Below are 18,119 nucleotides of genomic sequence, written 5' to 3' on the forward strand. Positions count from 1 at the left end.
TGTGGGAAATGCAGATAAAATTACAATGGAGTCCCATAATGCGTCAAGAGTATTCTTCCAGCAAGCAGCTGGCGTTTACTCCTATTCCCAAACATCTCAATTCTCTATTGCTTCCTGTTCATCAGGGTAGTAGGGAAGGAATTGGGATTAACTCCGCTAGTGGAGGCCTGTACCACCAGACTCTGGCGTAGGGTGCATGGGAAAGGCAGGGTCACCAGGAGATGGACTATGTAGAAGTGACACTGGTCAGTTCACTGGGGGGTGGGGGTAAGTGCAAGATTTGAATCAAGCGTCCATGAGTGTCAGTTAAGGTCTTGTTAAATGGCAATCAACAGTATAATGAGGGGGAAGCAAGCCAACCCAGTTACCATGATAATTATTATCCGGAGGGGCTCCTTGTTCTGGCATAGTATCAGAATCCAAGCTAAACAGAATGGACTATCTGTGGACAGCTGTCCCATGGTATAGGCACTGGGTCTTGCACAAAAGCAGTGGGAGGAATGCTTGCAACAAGTCAAACCACTGCCAATCTTGCTAGCATTACAACTTACTGTTCGTTTGCCCACCTTGTCACCAGAGTTTGGACCTAGCCATACACCAATCAGTCTTGACCCTTCCCCAATCAGAACAGTTGAGTGGAACTGCTGTTAAGGTCATCTCTGAACCTTAAAAGGGAACTGGGTTATTCAGCTGCATAACTGGCAGGGGTTATGTGATCTTAGCGCAACATCAGTCTAACTCAGTCAAATGTCTGTTCAGCGTCCGGAAGGGGCTGTATAGGCATGGATCTTGGGGCTCGTGTGGACATATATAGTGGAGTCAGTAACCCAGAGTATCCCACAGGTGAAGGCTGCATCAGGGAGGACCTGTTGGCAGTAACCTGAATGGAAACCCCCATGGTTCTGTGGGGCCATAAGGCTCTCCAGAAGGAGCTGAAAAAGTACTAAAGAGTTAGTGTGGCATCCTTGAAAGCCTTAATTTGCTGCCAGGTCGACTGATTCTGGGGAACTCTGGGCATGATGGACCAGCTGAGATATTGGTGCCGTGAAGGAATGAGACTTGCATTTTGATGCCCTTGCACCTTCTCTGAACCAAAAGAGTGATGGGAGTGGAAAGTCAGTCTTCCCCTTTTATTTTTTTGGCTTGTGTTTGAACAGACTTCAACTTCCATGAATGTTTAGAGCAGAAGTGGAGTGGTCACAGTAACAACCTAGAGGCCGTGACCAGGCCTGCAACTTAACAGTTGGACCTGTGTGAGGAAAGCGATGCTCAACAATGTAGAACTTTACCACCTGGCCTTGTATTGGCTTTGGGGGCAGAAGGGCACACTGGTCATGTGACAGTTGTGGCCAGAACCCAGGCACCAAAAGCACACTTCATACAGATCAGTGAAAGATAACTGCCTTCTGCAGTCTTTGCATAGCTTGAATCTAGTCTTTGGTGGAGGCATTGCTCCCTAGCTCACTGCAAAACCTTTTTGGGATGCAAAGACGGACATAGTTGAGAGCAGAGCACCAGATCCACGTCAGGTGAGGAAACAGAACTGCTATCAGCGTGCAAGGAGTGGTGCTTACTAGAGACTTCATTCCCATTAATTTAAGGGCAGGAAATGGTCGGCATTCCCGAAAAAATCTCCAGATCCAATCTAGCAGTCGGGATGGGAGGGTGGGGGCGGGGGGTGTTCGTAGTCTGTATACGACTTCCGAGTATCCATCAGAATGAAACCAAGAAACCTTTTTGAGGTTACCAATATACAAGGAATCCCTAGCTTATAGCAAAAGTAAGCCTTCATACCACATGCAAGCAGTTTTGGATAAAGCCATAAGTTCCAACTGTGGATCAATCAACCTTTTCCTTAGGGTTACTGGATAGTGGCAGGTAGGTTATCACTGGAGCCTCCCACAATACAATTTCACTCCCTTGAGACAAAACGCTCTGAAGCATAGTAAGGGCAAGGAGTCCAGGTTATCTCCAAGATATGGAGGTTTTGGACACTGTCTAGGCATGTTAACATGGAGCCTTCCAATCATTTATACTATATGGGATGATTTGATGGCTCCGGTCTGTGTCTCTTAAAAATCTGGTGGGGATTTACAGAGATACTGGTAATTAGGCTTTAATTTGATGCAGGTGCTTGGACCCCCAGGCCTGCTGAAAGGTGTCCGCACATTAAACAATCCCATTACTGGTTTAAGACAGGAAGGAGGGAAAAGGGAAGGAGCATTCAAAATCAAAAGGGTGAAGATTTTCATTATTAGTTTTTTTTAAAAACATGATCAACCCACAAATAGTCTTAGCTGTTATCAGGGAGGTCTTGGGACCAGTTTGGAGACCAATTTGGTTGCTTTAGCTAAATAGGAGCTGTTCTGAAATAGCAATGGCTCTGTTCCCTCCCTCTTCACTGACCACAACAGACCAGTTTCAGAATGAGGAGATGGTGGCGGTCGGTGCAGGATAGCATACTCACAGCCTAATAGTACAAAATGGACAGTACAAGTAAATTGTCAGTCTCCTTACAGGGGAACAGTTACAAAGGTATGTGAGCTCAACAATAAGGAGGCTGCCACCACCAGTCATCACAATCTAGGACTAGGTTGAGAGGACAGTAGTCATTCAAAAGGCAAAGTCTAAACCGCCAGAATCCTGGTCAGATGTCAAACTGTAAACAAAGGTAGTGCATCTAATGGGCTTCATGACTGCTAAGCTCACAAAGGGAAAATATTCAAGGATAAAGTGGCACAGTATCACAAAGCCATGCAGGGGACTTCAATGCCAAGAGCAAAGTACGGTGATTGAGCAGGGGGTCAGTAGTCCTCCCTGATAAATGTGGGAGGACGACAAATGCCCAAATCCCACAAATATCAACCATCTGCCTTCAACCAGCTAGCACCCATGTCAAAACGAGTACAAGTTTGGGCAGACTATTTCCAAAAACCGAAGTGCAGCAAATCACAGAGCTCCTGACAATTTCCTTAAGATGTAGTATACATACTCAATAAGTTGAGGGCTTAAAAGAGGGCCATAGAGCAAACACAATTATATCAAGGACTAGCACTGAAATTCCACGTTAAGCCAACTATATTGAATACATTGTTTTACCTCTTCCTCACTTTCCTTTTCTTCGTCTGATGTGTCCTTTTTATCTTCCTCACTGCTAGACTCATCTGAAAGAATGACGTTGGATTTCTTGTCTTTAGGTTGCTTCTTCTTTGAAGATCCAGAGCTGCTTCGCTCCTTTCTACTACCTTTGGAAGGCGGTGTCTTTTTAGCAGACTTTGGTAGAGGCTAGTAAGAAAAACAGTTATTTAAAAACAAAATCAGAAACAGTACCCTCTATGGATTAAGGCAAATTTCTCAAGAGAAAAGCATAGCTAACTTGGACTTATTTTACAGGAAGGGCATCCTCCACCAGGTTCATAACTGTACAGTAATTTTCCAGCCGAGAATCTCGACTTTTAATCCATATTATAAGGAATACTTTACTTACCCTGTAAGCAACTATTTGTATCATGTAGTGTACTTTGATTCATATGCGTAGCATACTTCTGCCATCTAGTGTTGGGGTCGCACGTATGCAACTTGTTTTTCTTTGAAGTCTTTCAAGTCCTGAGGTATGGTGACTCTAGTCTATATTGTGCATGGTCATCGGTTCCATTGTTAGGATTTCTTTTGGCTCATCCGGTGAGCTTGGTATAGGAGCAGTAGAGAGATAGTGAAGATGAGCGTGCAAGGTATAGTTTGATAAGGATGAGGGTTTATGAATCGTGTGTACATGCACCATTAGCTTTCAGGGACATGGGTGGGTGCATATGATTCTACAGTACTACACGCTAAGAATAAATGTTTACAAGACAAGTAACATTCTATCTGCATCATGTGTTGGCCGTAGATACATATGCCTAGCATCGAATGTAAAACAGTGCTCCTCAAAAGAGTTGGCTAGCTAATGGTCGATGTTGATACTTTAAAGTTTACATAGCTGGGCTTGTTCTAGCTGGTTGGTTAGCTAAGACAGCAACATAATAGTGTTTTGTGAATGTATGTGGGTTATTCCATGTAGCAGTCTTACAAATATCCGCTAGTGGGATGTTTTCCAGGAAAGCCATAGAGACTTCTTTATCACGCGTGGAGTGAGCTCTAGGAGCTTTTTTGTGTAGGGCTAAGCACGCCTTACTGGACATTTAGATAGTGTGATTTCTTGGAGAGCTGGAAGGCACAACAAATCAGTTGGGACAATATCTCCTAAGTGATAGTCAACCTACAGCCCTAAAATGGAATAGGGGGTTGCACAAGGTCTCAGTGGGAACACCATTTGTATCCTGGTTAACCCAATAATGCTTTATTGTTAATCAACATTACAATTTAAATATTCATTCATTTTCTGTAGTGCTTCCTACAAGGGGTTAGATTTTATATAATGTCAGGAGGCATTGGGAAATAAAATATTTGCCCAAGATCACACATGTTAAATGAAATAGGAATTAGAAGATATGCTTAGTTTATTGACAAGTCCTAATCTAGTCATCGGGCCACATCTCCACAGGAGCCTGGTAATTTTTCACTAACACCAGGGGGTGAGGGGGAGAAATCAAGAAAGGTGACCTCAGGTAAACTACTAAAACTGACTAGTTACAGGTATACACCTTTGCTGAATGCATATGTATCCATGCAGTACATAGGAAGGTGTTAAAAATGAGGAACCTGCAAGAATTGCAGAGGGAGTGTAAAGGGTGTGAAGACGCCCGCTTTCCCTGTTGCGTGGAGAGGGCAGTGATTAAGTTCCTGTGTTACCTCACATCAATAATGTTTGGGTGTACACTGCTATTAGCCTCGAAATCCCTCCCTGGGACTCTGAGCATGTCCTTTGCATTGGATTTGCCTTTTTTCTACCCAATGCTTCAAATGCACTATAACCGATAAACTCAGCAAAGTAACACCCCTTTAAATAAGAGTACAGAGCAAAGACTTACATTTGAGGTAGGCAACACAAACTTTTCTAACCGTTTGAAAGATCTCTTGCAAAGGTCAGTTTAGAGGACACTAAAATAAGGAAGAACTAACACTGCAAACCTCTAGAGAATCACAGATTAGAACACTAGCCAAAGAATAAAGAGAGGGTGCATTTTAGGAAAGTGCTTTGCAGCGACTGTTCCATTCAGAAATTGCAAAACGTACCAACTCTGCTTAAGGCACCCTGCCAATCAGTGTCCCAAGACTTCTTTGACATCATACCCAACCCCTCAACCATCTCTATCCGCATCTTAACCCATACTCTTACTAGCCCCGATCACTACCCCTCGTCCTGTAAGAGCCCTGGGGTTTCTTCCACTAGATCCAAATCATTTTCCTCCAAGTCACTTTGTATTTTGACACATGAGATGGACAAGAGGTTTAAGAGCTCAGAGCAAAACCAGTTTACATGCCTCTGTGTATGACCAGCCTTCCCCTGTGCCAGTTATGATACAAACATTCCCCTAGCATCCTTTAGATCAGTAGCCATTCTCTGGCCGAGGGCTGTTTTGAGCACACACCGATCATACTGGTGGGCTTGCATGATTTTTCTTGCAGTAAAAAATAAGTGCTTCATGGGATCCCGCTTATACCACCTTGTAACCCTATTTAAGGAATAGTTGTCTTGGGGATCCCGGTTCTTGAAAGCAGACCATTGCTGGTTAAGTGGGCAATATCTGGGCCCAAACTACACTTTGACTTGGTCTATGCAGCTAATTTTTTTAAGTAGGACAAACCAGAATCTGTTGTTCTAACGGACAATCTTCTTGTTGTGGGGTTAAACAGGGCCAGTGCACAGAAGCCTCCACTTTGTAATACAGGTTTAAAAACTTTACATCTTTTTAAGACGGTAACTTTTTGCATGCTGTGCATGTACATGGTAATGTGCTTAGAAAATAGCCTGCTTGGAGCACATTTCTTCATAAGCATTTTATCATGACTCTTACACTCTGTCCAAGGTGAAGATATACTGAGCATGCTACCCTTGCTTTTTAGGTCACGCCTGGCGAACGCAGCGCGAAGCGCTGTCGCCAGCGAGATCTATTGTTGCTGACTTGCCTCGGAAGTGGGACAGGAGATGGGCACGCGCGGGCTTTTGGCGGATTGGAGCCTGTGTACGCACTTGTGAGGTGTGCACATCTCCTGTCCCCCTTCCGTCCTCGCAAGCCAGCATGCAGTTTCACTTTCTTTTTTTTAAGTCTCGCCCCATCGTTGGAGCGGCCCGCAACGGCAGATCCGGTCAGGAAATAAACATTGACACTGCCTTCATCGGCACAACCACTGGAAAAATGGAGAATCCCCCACTCACCCGGTCTGCGGGGGAAATCCTCCTGAACGGCGGCTGGCTGCGGCGCGCTTCTGGAGCACTCCAGCTCCTCTATACTTCTGCCAGCACGACGCGTGGCTCTCTCCTTAGACATGGGAGCCTTGCACTGCTATCTGCCGCTTTTCACCCGGGCCCCCTCCTGGGACCCGGGACTTCAGTTCCCACACTTCCTCTGGGGCTCCCTCTTCACCACGGGAGCCCCGGAAGGGGACAGGTGCTGCCTGCACCGGCCGCCACTGGGCACGCGAAAGTTACAGGTACCGCGCATGCTGCCGTCGCCCTCCCAGGTCTCCTCCCGGCCGTGGAGCTGCTTTCTGTTTTGCTTGTTTTCAGGACGAGTATGCATAATATTTCACCGTTAATGTATGCCCGGTATTGCGACACATTTAACAAGCATTTGCAATGCAATAGGTCTCGCATTGACGCGAGTTTGAGCAAATAACGCCTTTTATTTTTGTTTAAAAAAAATAAAATAAAAGGCATTGTTAATTACAATGTCAATAGCTCAAACTCGCGTCAATGCGAGACCTATTGCATTGCAAATGCTTGTTGTTTTCTAGTTGGGAGACCGCTCTAAATTGGAAAGGCAATCACATCAGCATTGTAGCTGGCCGTGTGAATTGAACTGTGCTTTGATTATATAAACGGTCCCTGAACTAGGTTCCTCGGAGGAGCACTTCGGATTATCCTGGAACTCTTGCATGTTAAGTACTCCCTATGCTCTCTACAGTGTAGGTAGGAGTACAAGTATGATATATCCACATATATTCATGCAATCACTAACATGAACAGCTAAACGGTTTTTTTCACCACTCTTGTAATGCTTGTTACAATGCGTTTCCTCCTGCTAGTAACTGCAGCTCTTTTTTTTTTTTAAAAACACAAAAATACAATTGCTTCAATAAATGTTTTGAACTGCCTATTTGTATATTTCCTGTGTCACCCTTTGAGCATGCCTAAATAATAACTGCAGGAAGCTAGCTCGTTAAATAGTGGACCAAAAAGAGGTGCACTGTGAACAGAGTCCAGGAAAACCCCCGTTGGTTTACAGAGGCACAAATGATGTACCAAATCCTCTATTGTGGTAGTGTGGAGGGATCAGTTAGACACATCAGAGGGTAGTGCCAACATAATGTTATATAAATGTTACCAAGAATATAGTTATCAGGTAAGTATTTTTAAATATGGATGTTAGCAGGTAAGTAAAATGTATCTTTACACACAATGCTTTCATATAGGAGAAAAGGCATGTACAGCATACAGTTATTTGCGTTCAGTTTCTAGGTTTCGCCTTCGGTAAGTGTAGGAAAGTGGGTTTTTGTTGCAGTAACCCCCCGTTTTTTTTTTTGCCTAATAGCTGATGCACTTTCCTTGTTGTGCCCTGGGTTCCTGCCAATCAGGTGCCCAGGGCCTGTGTTCCTTCCCTAAAAACTGCCCAACAGACAAAACCCAAATTGGCAAACCGTGGCCACATGTCAGCCCCTGGTAAATGGTACCCTAGGTACCCAGGGCCTTGTGACCAGGGAAGGCCTCTAAGGGCTGCAGCACTTATTTTGCCACCCTTACAGGCCGTGTACCCTAACACACACACACTGCTCTTGCAGGCTGACAGTCTGGGTACAAGACAAAACAGAGAGTCGACATGGCACACATCCCTGTGTGCCATGCCCACACCTACACTGCCATGGCATACATCAGCCACCCCTCTAGCTGGGTGCCCTATGCCAATGGTGTGGGCACAGGAGCAGGATCCCTGTGCCCCTACAGTACCCAGGTCCATTCCTGGGCTCTGTAAGTGCAGTGCTGCCCTTTAAGAGTATATGGTGCTGGGAGCTCGTCAAACACGAACTCCACAGCACCATAAAGGCAGCACTGAAGATGGAGGAGTTTGGTATCAAACTTCTCAGCACATTAAACCCACACTGATGCCAGTGTGGGATTTAATGTGCCAAGCACCCCAGAGGACATCTTAGAGATGCCCTCTAAAACCTAACCTACAATCCACGTCTGTGCTGAGGCTGCCACACACCAGACATGTTGCTGGACCCCTGGGTAGGAGAGCCCCTGCTCTCCTGGGCCTGCAACAATGCACATCCTGGGCGAGGTGCTAAATCTCCTCCCCCAGGATGGGCAGGGGGAAGCTTCAAAGGCATGCCGCCTCTGAGTTTCCCCAGGTGTGAGAAAGTGCCATCTTTCTTGCATGGTATGCCCCCACTTTTTGCTAAATTGCTGCATGTACTTCGATTGAGTGTACCCTGGGTTCCTGCCAATCAGGTGCCCAGGGCCTATGTTCCTTCCTTAAACCACACAAACTCCAAATTGGCAAACCCTAGCCACATGTCAGCCCCTAGTAAATGGTACCCTAGGTACCCAGGGCCTTGTGGCCAGGGAAGGCCTCTAAGGGCTGCAGCACTCATTGTGCCACCCTCAGAGGCCCTGTACCCTTACACACACACTGCCCTTGCAGGCTGAGTGTCTGGGTGCAGGACAAAACAAAGAGTCGACATGGCACACATCACTGTGTACCATGCCCATCACCTACACTGCCAAGGCATTTGTCAGCCACCCCTCTAGCTGGGTGCATTACGCCTATGGTGTGGGCACAGGAGCAGGAGCCCTGTGCCCCTACAGTACCCGGGTCCATTCCTGGGCACTGTAAGTGCAGTGCTGTCATTTAAGAGTGCATGGTGCTGAGAGCTTGTCAAACACGAGCTCCACAGCACCATATTGGCAACACTGAAGCCTGGGAAGTTTGGTATCAAACTTCTCAGCACATTGAACCCACACTGATGCCAGTGTAGGATTTAATGTACTAAGCACCCCAGAGGGCATCTTAGAGATGCCCCCTTACAGCTAACTTACAATCCACGTCTGCTCTGAGGCTGCCCAGGCTGCCACACAGCAGACACGTTGCTGGACCCCTGGGTGGGAGAGCCCCTGCTCTCCAGGGCCTGCAACAATGCACATCCTGGGTGAGGTGAGAAATCTCGTCCCCCAGGATGAGCAAAGGGAAGCTTCAAAGGCAGGCCGCCATTTGGAGTTTCCCCAGGCCACTGCAACCCCCCACTCTGGCGGGAAGCTTGCCGGAAACCCCATACAAGGACAGGGGATGTGCCAGCCTGCCCACCCCACCCCTCAGGTGGGGGAGGCGAGGTGAAGCACATCTCCGGGCTCTCGCCATCTTGAAGATGGGAGGCCCTACCCTATCAGGATTAGGCTACTGCCCCCCTCCCACAGGAGAGAGGCAGGATAGGGGGTGTACCCACCCCAGGACAGGGACCCATTGGTCCCTGGCCTTCACCTACCTGTAACGCCCCTAAATCTAGTATTTAGGGGCCCCCTGAACCTTCCTTCCTTAGATTCCAGATAGAAAACTACAAGAAGAGCAAGAAGAACAAGGACCTGCCCTGCAGCTGCTAAAAAGAGAAGAAGACACCAACTGCTTTGGCCCCAGCCCTACCGGCCTGTCGACTCTCGAACCTGCACCAGCGCGGCATCTCTCGTGGCCAGCAACCTCACCAACCCCGGAGGACCTGGCTACCTTTTAGCTCTAAGCCCCTGGGACTCCCACGAGTAGAGGCTCTACTCAAGAAACCTATTTGCTATCCCTGGCACCAGCCCGGGACCGCGGACCCAACACACTCTGCACCAGCCAAGCCTGGCCAGTGCCGGAGTGGACAAAGACCCTGAGGACGACCCCACGGCGACTGTGACCCAGAGTCCGGCACCCAAGGACCCCCCTCGACATCCCGGAAGAAGCCTGCAGCCTCAGAACCAAGTGCCACCCCAGCCGCGATCAACCAGAGGGTAAGATTCCCGACGTCAAAAGGCACCCCTGCACCCGGCGCCCTGCGGCCCCCTGTGCCCAATCCCGGGGTACCCACCTAACCTACAACTACCCAACTTACCTCTCGAAGTGGTGGTGGCACCTGAAACATCCTCGTCCCCGAGCCTGCAGCCTTTTTCCAAACCGGAACATTCCCATTGATTTCCATTGAGCGCCCGAAGGCTCAAAAGCACCCTGCACCCAGCCGCCCGAGTGGCCCTGGCAGTGCTTTCTCTACACTAACCTACTTCCCCACTTGCCCTGAGTAAGTGACCAGAAGCCCAGCTCCCACAGCCGCGTGGCTTGCCAGACAGCAGCCACCAACCAAGGCCCCCCCTATCCCTCATAGGATAACATTGGGCCTAACTCTCTCTGCACCCGGCCGTTCTGAAACCGCTGAGGGTGAACCAACTGTACCTACCTGACACTGGGGGACCCCTGAGTCCATGCCCGGAATTTCAACTCTGCCAGTCGAGTACTTACCCTTAAACCGCTAACTTCATTTTCCTCATAGGGTAACATTGACTGGCTTTTTCTTCAAAAATCTTCTAAGTGTGAACTTTTCAAAACTGCAAAAATTCACCAAAAATCAGCCAAGTGACAAAAACGAATTTACTCACCTGCTCCCAGGTGAGCTCCCAGTGCTGGATCTTGGTGCCCAGCCCTGACCCTGAAAAGTGTTCACAACTATACTTACCTCTAACTCATTTTTCTCCCATAGGAAACCATTGTCTGCTTTTCTGTGAAATTTCTTCTAAGTGTCTATTTTTGCAAATTTGAAATATTCTTTTAAAATCGTACCATTTCTGCAAACGAAATTACTTACCTGCTTTTGATAAGGACCCCAGTCCTGGGTCTAGGCACCCAGTCCTGGATTACTGAAGTAACGATAAAGTACTCTACCTGCAATGTGAATTTCTTGCCATAGAGATCCATTGAATGTTTTCTTTGAAATATTTTCTAAGTGCTAACTTTTGAAATAGCTAAATATTATTTAAAAATCATTACAGTTATTAAGTCGACTTTCATCTCTTGATTCTGAATACTGGCCCAAGGCTGGTTCTAGGTTCCAAAAGTAATCTGAAAAGTAATTTATTACAAATAACCTGAATTTACCATTGAGCTCAATGCATTGTTATGTTTAGGAAATAGGATTGTTTATTGCAACCAACTGTGACTGTTTACACAAATGTATTGCTTAAGACAAAAGTATTTATATTCAACCTCTCATTCTGAGAAAGTATATTTTTACCCCCTTTGTGGTTCTAAAAATAAAACAAGCATATATTTTATATATACAAACCATTGGCCTGGAGTTCAGTTATTGAGTGTGTGAAACCATTTGCTGACTGAGTGTGTACAATAAATGCTTTACACTGTCCTCTGGTACTGCACTGCCTTACTGCTCGACCAAGCTACCACTTTTGAGAGTAAGGTCATACTTTGACCTCTATCAGCCTCTGGGGGACTGTGGACTCTGTACACCCTGTACCTATTAGGGAACAGTATATACAGAGCCACTTTCTCACACCAGGCCACTGCAACCCCCCCACTCTGGCGGGAAGCTTGGCCGGGAACCCCAAATAAGGGCAAGGAATGTGCCAGCCTGCCAATCCCACCCCTCAGGCGGGGGAGGCGAGGTGAAGCACATCCCCGGGCTCTCGCCATCTTGAAGATGGGAAGCCCTACCCAATCAGGATTAGGCTACTGCCCCCCTCCCACAGGAGAGAGGCAGGATAGGGGGTGTACGCACCCCAGGACAGGGACCCATTGGTCCCTGCCCTTCACCTACCTGTAACGCCCCCAAATCTAGAATTTAGGGGCACCCTGAACCTTCCTTCCCCAGATCCGAAACTACAAGAAGAGCAAGAAGAACAAAGACCTGCCCTGCAGCTGCTAAAAAGAAGAAGACACCAACTGCTTTGGCCCCAGCCCTACCGGCCTGTCTGCTCTCGAACCTGCTCCTGCTCCAGCGCGGCATCTCTTGTGGCCAGCAACCTCAGAAACCCCGGAGGACCTGGCTACCTTTGAACTCTGATTCCCTGGGACTCCCATGAGTAGAGGCTCTACTCAGAACCTACCTTTCACCCCTGGCAGCAGCCCGGAACCGCGATCCCAGCCCACTCTGCACCAGCCAAGCCTGGCCAGTGCCAGAGAACTAAACCCACGAGGACGACCCCACGGCAACTGTGACCCCGAGTCCGGCACCCAAGGACCCCCCTCGACAATCCTGAAGAAGCCTGCAGCCTCAGAACAGTGTGCCACCCCAACCGCAATCAACAGAGGGTAAGATTTTCCGACACCAAAAGGCACCGTCACCCGGCGCCCCACGGCCCTCTGTGTCCAATCCCAGGGTACCTACCTATCCTCCAACTACCCAACTTACCTCTCGAAGTGGTGGTGGCACCTGAAGAGTCCTCCTCCACGAGCTTGCAGTCTTTTTCCAAACCGGAGATTTCCCATTGAAATCCATTGAGCGCCCGAAGGCTCAAAGTGACCAGGAGCCCAGCTCCAACAGCCGCGTGGCTCGCCAGACAGCAGCCACCAAACAAGGCCCCCCTATCCCTCATAGGATAACATTGGGCCTAACTCGCTCTGCACCCGGCCGCCCTAGAGCCGCGGAGGGTGAACCAACTGTACCTACCTGACCCTGGGAGACCCCCGAGTCTGTGCCCAGAACCTCAACTATGCCAGTCGAGTACTTACCCTTAAACCGCAAACTATTTTCCTCATAGGGTAACATTGACTGGCTTTTTCCTGAAATTTCTTTTAAGTGTGGACTTTTCAAATCTTCAAATATTCACCAAAAATCAGCCAAGTGACAAAAACGAATTTACTCACCTGTTCCTAGATGAACTCCCAGTGCTGGATCTTGGTGCCCAGCACTGACTCTGAAAAATCTGTACAACTTAACTTACCCTTACCTCAATTTTCTTCCATAGGAAACCATTGACTGTTTTTCTGTGAAATTTCTTCTAAGTGACAATTTCTGCAATTTCTAAACATTCCTTAAAAATCGTATAATATCTGAAAACGTAATGACTTACCTGTTTTGGATAAAGGTCCCAGTACTGAGTCTAGGCACCCAGTACTGGATTACAAAAGTAACGAGAACATACTGTACCTGCAACTTGAATTTTCTTCCATAGGGAATCATTGACTGTTTTCTCCGAAATATTTTTTAAGTGTCAACTTTTGATATAGCTAAAAATTGTTTAAAAATCACCACAGTGGGGGGAGGAGCCTAGCGCGCAACCAAGATGGCCGCGTAGGTGCGAGGCTCCCGAGGACCTCCGCGACCTCCTGCATAAATCCGGACAGAATCCTGTCCCAGATGAGGGGACTGTATTTGTGAGCCCGAGCAGAGGTGACGCCCGTTTTCCGTTTTTAAATCGGACCTCGGACACCGGCAGGAGCATCGATTGAGGTTTGCGGCCTTCTCCACACCGGCCCCCCGTACTGGAGTTGTGGGGCGATCCGGACACAAAGAACAAGTTACTAACCTTCGGTAACGATGTATCTGTAAGAAACATTAGTTAGTTAGATTCCTCACCTTAGAATATCCCCAGGCGTCAGACTGGATCCGGAAGATTTTTCGTCAGCAATACCCCTTGCGCGTCGCTAGGCGTCGTCTGCGGCTCCGCGTCCGTCGTCGGCGTCGTGCGCCGGGATGACGTCGGAGTACTTAGACGCTGCCCTCGCGCGCTGACGTCAGTTCTTGTACATAGCCTTCCGCGCCAGGAACGCAGAGCCATGCAAAGACCGACACTGGTGCCAAAAATAAAATCTAGGGGCCTGAAAGGACAACCTTAACCCTAGATGTCAGTTCGCAGAACGGGGAGGATGGGAGGGTCGGTGAGGAATCTAACTAACTAATGTTTCTTACAGATACATCGTTACCGAAGGTTAGTAACTTGTTCATCTGAAAGAAACACGTTAGTTAGATTCCTCACCTTAGAATAGATACCCAAGCAATACCATCCCCGGTGGTGGGTCTGCGAACCAAGATCACACCAGAAAGTCCTGGAGGACAGAACGGCCAAAGAAGCCATCCCTCCGGACTTGGCTGTCAAGGCAATAATGCCTGGCAAACGTGTGTAGCGAAGCCCACGTCGCCGCCTGACAGATGTCCTGCAAAGGGACTCCCCGTCCCAAGGCAGTAGTAGCCGCCGTGGCCCGAGTAGAATGGGCGCGCAGCCCAACAGGAGGGTCCTTTTTAGCCAAGGAATAGCAGATTTTTATACACAAAACGACCCACCGAGAGATGGTTCGTTTGTGCACAGCTTTCCCCTTCTTAGCGCCCACGTACCCAACAAAAAGCTGGTCGTCCACCCGGAACTGTTTTGTGCGGTCCAGATAAAAGGAGAGCGCACGTTTTGGGTCCAGACGGTGGAGCCTCTCTTCCTCTTTGGAAGGAGGCGGAAAGAAGGTGGGCAAGGTGACAGACTGCCCAAGGTGAAATGGAGTCACCACTTTAGGAAGAAAGGAGGGACGAGGCCGAAGGACAACCTTGTCCGGATGAACAGATAGAAAAGGAGGCTTTGAAGATAAAGCCTGGAGCTCACTCACCCGTCTAGCCGAGGTGATGGCTACCAGAAAAGCAGTCTTTAGAGTTAGAAGACGAAGAGGGCAATTGTGAAGAGGCTCAAAGGGAGCGCACATCAGGAATGTCAAAACCAGATTCAAGTCCCACTGAGGCATTACAAAAGGGACAGGAGGGAACGTGTGTGTAATGCCTTTGAGAAAGCGTGTAACCACAGGGGACTTGAAAAGAGAAGGCTGATCAGGAAGCCGCAAGAAGGCGGAGATGGCAGCAAGATAACCTTTCAGGGTGCCCAGGGCAGAGCCCTGCCGGGCCAGAGAAAGAAGGAAGAGGAGAACCTCAGAAAGAGGGGCGGAAAGGGGATCCACAGACTTTGCTGTGCACCATGCCACAAATTTGTTCCACCGGCAGGCGTATACCGACTTTGTGGAGGGACGCCTGGCTGCCAGAATGATATCACAGACTTCAGGAGGCAAGTCAAATGGCATCAACTGCCGCCGCTCAATCTCCACGCATGGAGGTGGAGGCTGGACAGGTTCGGGTGGAGGACCGTCCCCTGCTGCTGCGACAGAAGATCCTCCCGAAGGGGCAGACTTATCGGGGGATCGGTCAACAGACTGAGTAGCTCGGGATACCAGTATCTTCGTGCCCAATCCGGAGCCACCAAGATGACTTGGGCCCGGTCGCGCCTGATCTTCTTCAGCACTCTGGGCAGAAGTGGTATAGGCGGAAAGGCGTACAACAGACCGCAACTCCACTCGTGACGAAAAGCGTCGCCGAGCGAGTGCCGCTTTGGAAATTCCAACGCGCAGAACTGCTGACATTGCGCGTTCTCTTCGGTGGCGAATAGATCTAACCAAGGCTCTCCCCACTGCTGAAAGAGGCCTTGCACCACTTCGGAGTTCAGACGCCATTCGTGATCCATCATGCACCGGCGGCTGAGTTCGTCTGCTCTGGCGTTCAGAGAGCCCGCCAGATGTTGAACCACCAGGGTGACGCCCTGGTGTTCCAGCCATGTCCAGAGGCGCAGAGCCTCCTGACAAAGGGTCCACGACCCCACCCCGCCCTGTTTGTTGCAGTACCACATGGCGGTGGTGTTGTCCGTGAACACCTGCACGACACTTCCCCTGACAGAGGGAAGGAAGGCTTTCAGTGCAAGCCGGATCGCTCTCAACTCCAAGAGGTTGATGTGGAGACGAGACTCCGCCGGAGACCAGAGGCCTCTGATCTCCGCCTCTCCCATATGGCCACCCCATCCCAGGAGGGACGCATCCGTCACTACGACATGCTCCGGTTGGGGAAGGGAGAGGCTCTTGCCCTTGACCCACTCGCGGTCCGTGAGCCACCACTGCAACTGCTGTGCAGTACCCTCCGAGATCAAGACATGGTCGGACAGGTTGCCGTGATGCTGGGCCCACTGAAACTTCAGGTCCCACTGCAGAGCCCGCATGCGCCGCCTGGCGTGATGCACTAGTAGGATGCAGGAGGCCATCAGCCCCAGAAGCCGCAACACTAGCCTGACCGAAACCCGGGATAGAGGCCGAAAGATGGGAATCAGGGCCTGTATATCCCGGACCCGCTGTTCCGGTGGATGGACCCGGAACTGCGCCGAATCGAGAACCGCTCCGATGAAGAGGAGCTTCTGAGAGGGACTCAAGTGTGACTTCGGCACGTTGATGGAAAACCCCAGCAAATGCAGGAGATCCGCCGTAGTCTGGAGGTGGGAGACTACTGCCTGGGGCGAGCCCGCCTTCAACAACCAGTCGTCGAGATAGGGGAAGACTGGGACCCCTGATCTGCGCAGATGAGCTGCGACCACCGCCATCACTTTCGTGAACACCCGAGGGGCACTGGTGAGGCCGAAGGGGAGCACGGTAAACTGAAAGTGCTCTTGGCCCACCGTGAACCGCAGGTAACGCCGGTGGGCCGGCAGGACGGGGATATGGAAATATGCGTCCTGCAAGTCCAACGCTACCATCCAGTCTCCAGGGTCTAGGGCAGCTAAAACCTGAGCCAACGTTAGCATCTTGAACCTTTCCTTTCGGAGGAAGGCATTGACGTTCCGGAGGTCCAAGATAGGGCGCAGGCCCCCCTTGCCCTTCTTGGGAACCAGAAAGTAGTGGGAATAACAACCACGACCTACTTCTGGACTCGGAACGCGCTCGACGGCCCCCTTGGCCAAGAGAGCCGAAACTTCCTCGCGGAGAAGATCCAAATGATCCCCCGAGATACGGTGGTGCTGCGGTGGCATGGCTGGAGGGGTCGTCTCGAAGGGGAGGGAGTAGCCCCTTCGGACGATTTGCAGCACCCACCTGTCCGATGTTATGGACCGCCAGTGGAGCAGGTGATGGCGAACTCTGCCGCCCACTGGCGTGGTATGGGACTGAAAGCTCGGACTAGGAAGGCTTTGAGGCGGATGCTGCCGGGGTGGATGTGGGCTGACCACGTCGGCCTCCATTTCCGCCACGGCGGAAGCCACGTCCGCGACCGCGCGCAGGTTGGTTCTGCGGCTGGTGGCTTTGCGGACGTGAGGAGGCGCCCCTTCCTTGGCCACGAAAGGGGCGAAAAGCGGAGGTGTGCGCCCGCGGAGCCGAGAGGCCCAAGGACTTGGCCGTAGCCCGGGAGTCCTTAAAGCGGTTCAGCGCACTGTCCGCCTTCTCACCAAACAGGCGAGTGCCATCAAAGGGCATGTCCATGAGGGTGTTCTGGACATCCCCGGAAAATGACGTGGACCGCATCCAGGCGTGGCGGCGGAGCGCCACCGTGGTGGAAATCGCCCGACCTAGCGAGTTCGTGGTGTCAAGCCCACATCGTATGGCGTGCCGTGCTGCATCCCTCCCATCGGCCAAAGCCTGGGTAAGACGCGTCCGGGCCTCCTCCGGACACAGGGGCAGCACGTCCTCCACCGTATCCCACAGGGAATGGGAATAACGGTCCAAGAGACAGGCGGTATTTAAGGACCGCAGGCCCAAACTAAGGGATGAGAACAGTTTCTTGCCAAACTGCTAGAGTCTCTTGGAATCCCGGTCCGGCGGAGCGGTCGGGAAGGAGGATTGGGAAGTAGAGGCCTGGATAACCAGACTCTCGGGGGTGGGGTGTTGGGACAGGAAACTGGGGTCGCCCGGAGCAGGGCGGTGGCGCCTGGCAACGTTCCTATCCACAGGAGGAACTGTGGAGGGCTTGGACCAGGTGCCCTGCAGAACGTCAGTGAGGGCCTCGTTGAACGGCAGCAGAGGCTCAGTGGAGCTTGCTGAGGTTTGAAGCACCTCAGTGAGGATGTTGGTCCTCACAGCCACGGCAGGCAACTCGAGCCCAAGGGCCTCAGCCGCCTTGCGCAGCACCACAGAAAATGCTGCACCCTCCTCCGAAGCCACGGTCGGAGGAGAAGTGAATCCAGCGTCTGGCGAGGTGTC

The 18,119-nt window shown here is 50.3% G+C and overlaps 1 protein-coding gene across 1 annotated transcript in view; it reads right to left on the reverse strand.

The window, feature by feature from the left end:
* DEK (DEK proto-oncogene) overlaps positions 1-18,119 on the reverse strand; it is a 262,255-nt gene that overhangs the window by 164,755 nt on the left and 79,381 nt on the right. Inside the window, exon 7 of the mRNA XM_085607095.1 lies at positions 3,100-3,285. Within this exon, the coding sequence (XP_085463221.1) occupies positions 3,100-3,285 (186 nt within the window). The remainder of the gene's footprint in view (positions 1-3,099; positions 3,286-18,119) is intronic.

The sequence above is a fragment of the Triturus cristatus genome, chromosome 5_2 (genome assembly GCF_964204655.1).
Source record: "Triturus cristatus chromosome 5_2, aTriCri1.1, whole genome shotgun sequence".
Classification (NCBI taxonomy): domain Eukaryota; kingdom Metazoa; phylum Chordata; class Amphibia; order Caudata; family Salamandridae; genus Triturus; species Triturus cristatus.